Here is a 6,693-nt window from a genome sequence, read left to right on the forward strand (position 1 = left end):
CTAAGTGTTCTAATAGACCTCTTTATAGACCAAAAAAATAAAGTGTCCTCTCTAAAGTTGTTGTAATAAGTTTATATAACGTTTTTTGACGTCGTAATAAGTTTTTTAGGACAATTTTAATATAAAACGTTCAATTATCAACTTTATAGGGGACTATTTGAACAAATGTCCTATAAAAAAATTGAGTTTATAGGACACTAAGTTACTAATGCGACACTTTGTATTAAAAATGTCTTAAAAAACTTGTTAAAACGCCTAAAAGCGTCATATAAACTTATTACAACACCTTTAGATAGGACGCTTTATATTTTGGTCCTAAAAATTAAGTCCTATAAAACTGTCTATTGAAATACTTAAAGATTAAAAGTGTCTTATAAACCCAATTTTATTGTAGTGTATTCATTCATATTTTCGTTGTTAATTCTTCTTCGGTTTTCTTCCTTCGTCCCCATAATTTTTTTTCTCTCCTCAATTCATTCATTCGATTATTAATTCCACCCACGTACAAGTTTGAATTTTATAATTTATATTTAATGTTTTTCTTATTTTTTAATTTTTCATTAATTGTCGTCTATAACTTTATTGTTCAGAGTATTTAGTAAAATTTAGAATTTTTTATATGTTTTTACTGTGAAAATATGTGAAACCTCAGATTAATCTTCAAAAGAGCCCTTTAGGGAAGAAATGAGGTTCCAACGTATATAGAGGGAATCTTCCAAGTCTAGCTGGGCACTTATTGTCCAAGAGTGTCGAGAGGGGGCTAGACGAGTGAAAAACGAGACGATTGCCCCAGAGTATCGAGTCCCTAGAGTGGTAGACCTTGGCTTTGATACCAAATCTCAACCACTCCGATAAGTTTTCGATTCGAATAATGCATCATAAAATTTACCACAGTGCCCCTTCCTTTGGCTTGGACAGTTGCGTCGTAGTAACAGAATCAAGTTTCTGGTATAATTATAGCAAGCTTTCAGTCTGAGATTTCCACGACAAATGAATATGATCGTAGTGTTTTTTTGGATGTGTATCCTAGGCTATGTACAGACTAATTCCGACAAATTGTGACTGTAAGATACCATCCCTGATAAACTCAGTGATCACAATTGATGTGGATACATGGAATTGAACTCATGACAGATGAGATATTCCACCTCATCTACCTAAACATCAACCACCACACTGCAACCCTTGTGGTTTATGATCGCAGAGTTAGACTGTTAGTAGTCACTCAAAACATTTTGAGAATATCTGACACTTGGTTGATCGACTACAAGAAAAGTGAGTTCTAGCAATGCGTCTTTAACAACTATATATTTCAGGAAAAAAGCTAGAATGGGTTGCATCAAATCAGTTCCGTGCATGCACATTAGGATGAGATGCACCAGATCAGTCCCTATATCAAGCGCGAGATGATTTATAACTTATATGTATGATTTATGTTCTTCTCTATAATTGATATGCATCAAATATATCAAAGGACCAAAATTGTCAATAAACCAAAGTTGGGGGGTTGTAAAGACAAAGTTTCCAATTGATTGCTCTATAAAAGGAGGGTGGTGCTTCTCTCCTACACATTGCTCTCTTCACACACCCTCCTTCATTGCTTCCATCAAATAAGAGGTGAGTTTAACCTTCAATCCGATATCGTTAACCGATATCTTTTCCGATCAGTCGAATTTAACTGTTTGTTATATATATAGTTTATAACTTTGATTCGTTTACGTTTGCTGTTTAATTTACATGTACTGATTCATAGGAGCCGTTTTGATTGCTGATGAAAATGTACGACAATTACTTTGTTCTGTAGTTGTGTATAGTCGTCACTCTGTACTAACATAACATAAGTTCATCAGTTAGGGTGCGTTGGTACACAGAACATGACATGTATCCTTGTCTCATGTTTGGCATGACTTTTATGTGGAACAAAATGAAACAGGTCTGTTCCACCCCTACCCCATGGTGGAACAAGGTGGAACAGACTTATATTTTACCAATATAACCTCAAAATAAAACTTAATTCTCTTCTAAAACATCAAATAGGTCTATTTTTTACATTTTATTCATTCTTTAAATTTTATTTATCGTATTTTATGTTTCTTAAACTTTCATTTTACCGTACTCAAAATATTATTTTTATACAGTTTTTATATTTTTATTAATTTATTTATATATTAATAATAAAAAATAGTGTTGAAAAGAGATAAAAATAAAAATTGGAAGCTACATAAACTTTTTATTTGGTGTCAATTTAATTGTTTTGACGAAAACTCCAAATGATATATTTTGTTATAAAAATTAATTATTCTATTATAATTTAATAAATTATATAAATTAATTAAAATAAACAACTCATCACGGGTAAATTAGTTATTTTACTTATTTTGTTCTGCCCAGTTTTATCTTACCAAACGTTGAAGAGTTGTTCTATCCTGTTCTGTCTTGTCTTATCCTGTCTTGTCTAGACACTAAACATACCCTTAACAAATAGAGGCGACAAAGATTTCAAGTGAGAGTACAATTTAACCATTGTCTAAAGAAGAAACTTCTGTCATGGTTGCAGTGAAACATGGGTACCCCAATCAAAGCAAGCCTGCTTGCCTTGTTCTTGTTTTTTCTTCTATCACCTACTGCATTTTCGGTCTCCAACGGCGGATTGCTTCGGGTTGGACTTAAAAAGAGGAAGGTGGACCGACTCGACCAACTTCGTGCACATGGCGTGCATATGTTAGGAAACGCTCGAAAAGATTTTGGCTTCCGCCGTACGCTCAGGGTCTCGGGTAGTGGCATTGTTGCACTAACGAACGATAGGGATACTGCGTATTATGGTGAGATTGGTATCGGAACTCCACCTCAAAACTTCGCAGTGATTTTCGACACCGGAAGTTCTGATCTATGGGTACCTTCTTCAAAGTGCTACACTTCAGTAAGTTTCGATCTATTTACTTACCGAGTGTTTTGCTAAAATAGAATAGCCGTTGATTTATGGTTCCAATCATGTGCTCATGGTTGTTTATGGACACATGCAGCTAGCTTGTGTGATTCACCCAAGGTATGAGTCGGGCGATTCAAGTACCTACAAGAGAAATGGTATGGTCTCGTATATTGCTACCCCGGACGTTCCAATCCTTTTGGAGGCCTGCTACATCTAAAACTTTTGAGTACATTGTATAAATGAGATATCAGAGAATATATGTTAAAGAACAAAAATGAGTTAAACCTAAAACGATTAACAATCTAAAACTAAACCTAAACCATTAATAATTTGAACATAAAACCAAACAATTAATGATTTGAACCTTTTACACAAATATAGTATAAAAAAAACCCTATACGCATGTAAACTTAGGCCCCAAAATTTCGGATGCCCTGTTCAAAATCTCACATTTAACATGCTAAGGGACGGCTTTGGTTCCTACCCGACTTCCTGTTTGATGGTAAAAGGTTACTAATTGGTATCGTGTTTCATCAAGGGACAACTGCGAGTATTCAATATGGAACCGGAGCGATCGTTGGTTTTTATAGCCAAGACTCTGTCGAAGTGGGTGATCTTGTTGTTGAACAGCAGGTAAAGATTTTTTTTTTTTTATTAACCTGGATATCCAATCCGCTATGCGAGCCGACTAATCCCAGGGCGACCACCTGCTTTGCAGGTAGCCCGGAGTCACCGCATTTAAACCTCCGTGGCCACAAGGGGATTTTGATTTCGTCTTGGATTTGAACCTGTGACCTCCTACTACTTTTGACCTTTGGAGCCAAGCTCAAACCAACCAGGCACCACCCTTGTATTTAGGGTTTAGGGGAGTATTAATTTGGAAGAAGTATTACTAAGAAAACTTTATAGGTCTTAAAATGAGAGATTTATGACCATTATATACATGGGGCACATTGGCATGGCAACACACTTAAAGACCAGTAAAATCCAGGGGGGTTCCTATGCACCCCGTGGATCTCATGTGGGTCTAATGTAGTGGGTTCGAATCCAGACGCTGGTAAAACCGTCGTGATCGATGTAACGTTGTTATCGAGTCTTGACTCCTTGTGATGCTTTTCACTTTCTTCAGGATTTTATAGAGACAACCGAAGAGGACGACACGGTGTTCTTGGCAAGGGATTTTGATGGTATACTTGGCCTTGGATTTCAAGAGATCTCGGCTGGGAAAGCGGTTCCTGTCTGGTAGTTTTATCATCTCTAGTTACTGAACTAGGAGTCTTGTTCATGTTTCATACTTTGTTGAATTCCGATATCTGCATGTATATATATATATATATATATGCATATATGTATATAACGTGTTAATTATAGGTACAACATGGTTAATCAAGGACTTGTTGAAGAAGCTGTGTTTTCTTTTTGGCTTAATCGCAATGTTGATGAGGAAGAAGGGGGAGAGCTCGTGTTTGGTGGGGTTGATCCTAATCATTTTAGGGGTAACCACACGTATGTCCCTGTGACTCGAAAGGGCTATTGGCAGGTTGGTTATTATAGCTTAACTTCCCATCTTGTATATATATATATATATATATATATATATATATATACATACATACACATATATATATACACATACGGCGGTAGGAGATAAAACGAGAACAATAACCAAATAAGGGAACACGTGAACGGCTAAATCACATGTGATTTTACATTAACGGTCAATGTAAAGGTATGCAGGCTACGTGGCCCGTGACTTGAATATCACATGAATCACTTATGATTTTACACGTGATTTTAGTGTAAAATCACATGTCATCGATTATGTTTTTTTTTTATTGTGTTATTTGGTTATCATTCTGGTCTGAACCTAACACACACTCTCTCTACATGTATATGTAGTTATGTATCTAATGTTTTAGTCTCTCATTGGTTGCTGAATTTTATTTGTTTCTCTTGTCCGAAGTTTGAAATGGGTGACGTTCTTATTGGAGATAAAAGTTCCGGTACTTTTTCAGTGTTCTGATTTTGCGTCTTTATATATGTGGATTTTTAGAGTCTCGTATCGACTAGATTTGGCTGATTTTGATTTTATATATGTTGGAACCCTTCTCTCTTTCAGGATTTTGTGCCGGTGGTTGTGCAGCAATTGCAGACTCTGGAACCTCTTTGATTGCAGGTCCAACGGTACGTTTATGTGCAGCAATTCCAGATTTTAGACTTGAGTACCACCTCTTATAAATCAGAAGTGAAATCAGACTTCAGACTTAAGGACCTTTTAAAAAACAAACGCCACTTAAGTGTGTTTTTCAATTCTGCTACTGAAGAGTGAAGACTAACATCGGGTGTAAAATGTGACTCTTTTAGGCTATTATTACTCAAATCAATCAAGCAATTGGTGCAAAAGGGGTTTTGAACCAACAATGCAAAACATTGGTTAGTCAGTATGGAAAGAAAATGATTCAGATGCTCACATCTGAGGTACCTATCATCCTTCCCTTTATGATATATTGTTCATTTCTAGAAACTTGTTTACAGTTTAACTGGTTTTTGTTATGATGTCCTATAGGTGCAACCCGATAAAATTTGTTCTCATATGAAGCTCTGCACTTTTGATGGTGCTCGCCATGTTAGGTCAGTTTCATATTGTATGTTAAATCAACCATGCTGTATGATTCGGAAACCTGGTTCACTACGGGGATTCCCTGTAGAAAACGAATATCGGGGTAATGTATGTCCATGTGACGTGAGATACATCAACTATCATGTTTTTGACAGATCAATGATTGAGAGCGTGGTTGACAAGAACAACGACAAGTCTTCTGGTGACGAGATTTGTACCTTTTGTGAGATGGCTCTCGTTTGGATGCAGAATGAAATCAAACGAAACGAGACTGAAGATAACATAATCAACTATGTCAATGAGGTGATGTAAACCGAGAACCAAAAGTCAAAATGTTAACAATATTAATTATATGATTAAAATATTGAGTCTTTTTAATTAATCCTTGAGATATCTGAATGCAGCTGTGTGATCACTTACCCACTTCAAGTGCAGAATCGATAGTAGACTGCAATGGTATTTCCTCCATGCCTAATATTGCCTTCACAATTGGTAGCAAACTTTTTGAGCTCACCCCAGAACAGGTGATCATTCAGCACTTTCTTGATATTTTTAACATCTAAGGGCTTATTTACTGTGTGGGTAATTAGCATGTATGAAATTGATCAGTACATCTTCAAAGCGGGTGAGGGAGAAGCAGCAATATGCATCAGTGGATTCACTGCTCTCGATATTATGTCTCCTCAAGGACCTATATGGTAATTACCTATTCCACTTCCCCTTTAATGCTTTTTTAAACATTTAACGGTGGATATTTTGATGCAGGATCTTGGGAGATATGTTCATGGGTCCATACCACACAGTGTTCGATTATGGCAAGTTACGAGTGGGATTTGCAGAAGCAGTTTGAGAGATGGTCGTGACTCTGCCACTCATTTTTTCTCTATTTCCATGAAAAACCATCCTACCATGGTCCAATAAACTTACGATGCTTTTATTACCCTAAATTTGTTGGTAGATGATGGAAACTGGTGTTATGCGTGATACAACTATCGACCATCGTTCAATGTTATTTTATCCTTCAATAATTAACTGGATCCGCCACTGCGCATTCCCCTTGCACCACACCATTTCCGGCATCCCGTTCCTCTTTTACAAGCGCACGCACGCACACATACACACATCACATCCGGTGTTTAATTTT

General features: G+C 36.4%; 1 protein-coding gene across 1 annotated transcript; it reads left to right on the forward strand.

Moving 5' to 3' along the window:
* The first annotated feature begins 2,563 nt into the window (after positions 1–2,563).
* LOC112500683 (procardosin-B) lies at positions 2,564–6,399 on the forward strand. The gene is made up of 13 exons (XM_025104231.1): positions 2,564–2,920; positions 3,024–3,084; positions 3,468–3,562; positions 4,059–4,171; positions 4,301–4,469; positions 4,893–4,932; positions 5,049–5,113; positions 5,294–5,407; positions 5,496–5,560; positions 5,705–5,852; positions 5,954–6,073; positions 6,159–6,247; positions 6,315–6,399. The coding sequence occupies exons 1-13, from the start codon at positions 2,564–2,566 to the stop codon at positions 6,397–6,399; spliced, it is 1,521 nt and encodes a 506-aa protein (XP_024959999.1).
* Positions 6,400–6,693: the final 294 nt, after the last annotated feature.

Source organism: Cynara cardunculus (assembly GCF_001531365.2).
Source record: "Cynara cardunculus var. scolymus isolate 2C chromosome LG 17, CcrdV1, whole genome shotgun sequence".
Lineage (NCBI taxonomy): Eukaryota > Viridiplantae > Streptophyta > Magnoliopsida > Asterales > Asteraceae > Cynara > Cynara cardunculus.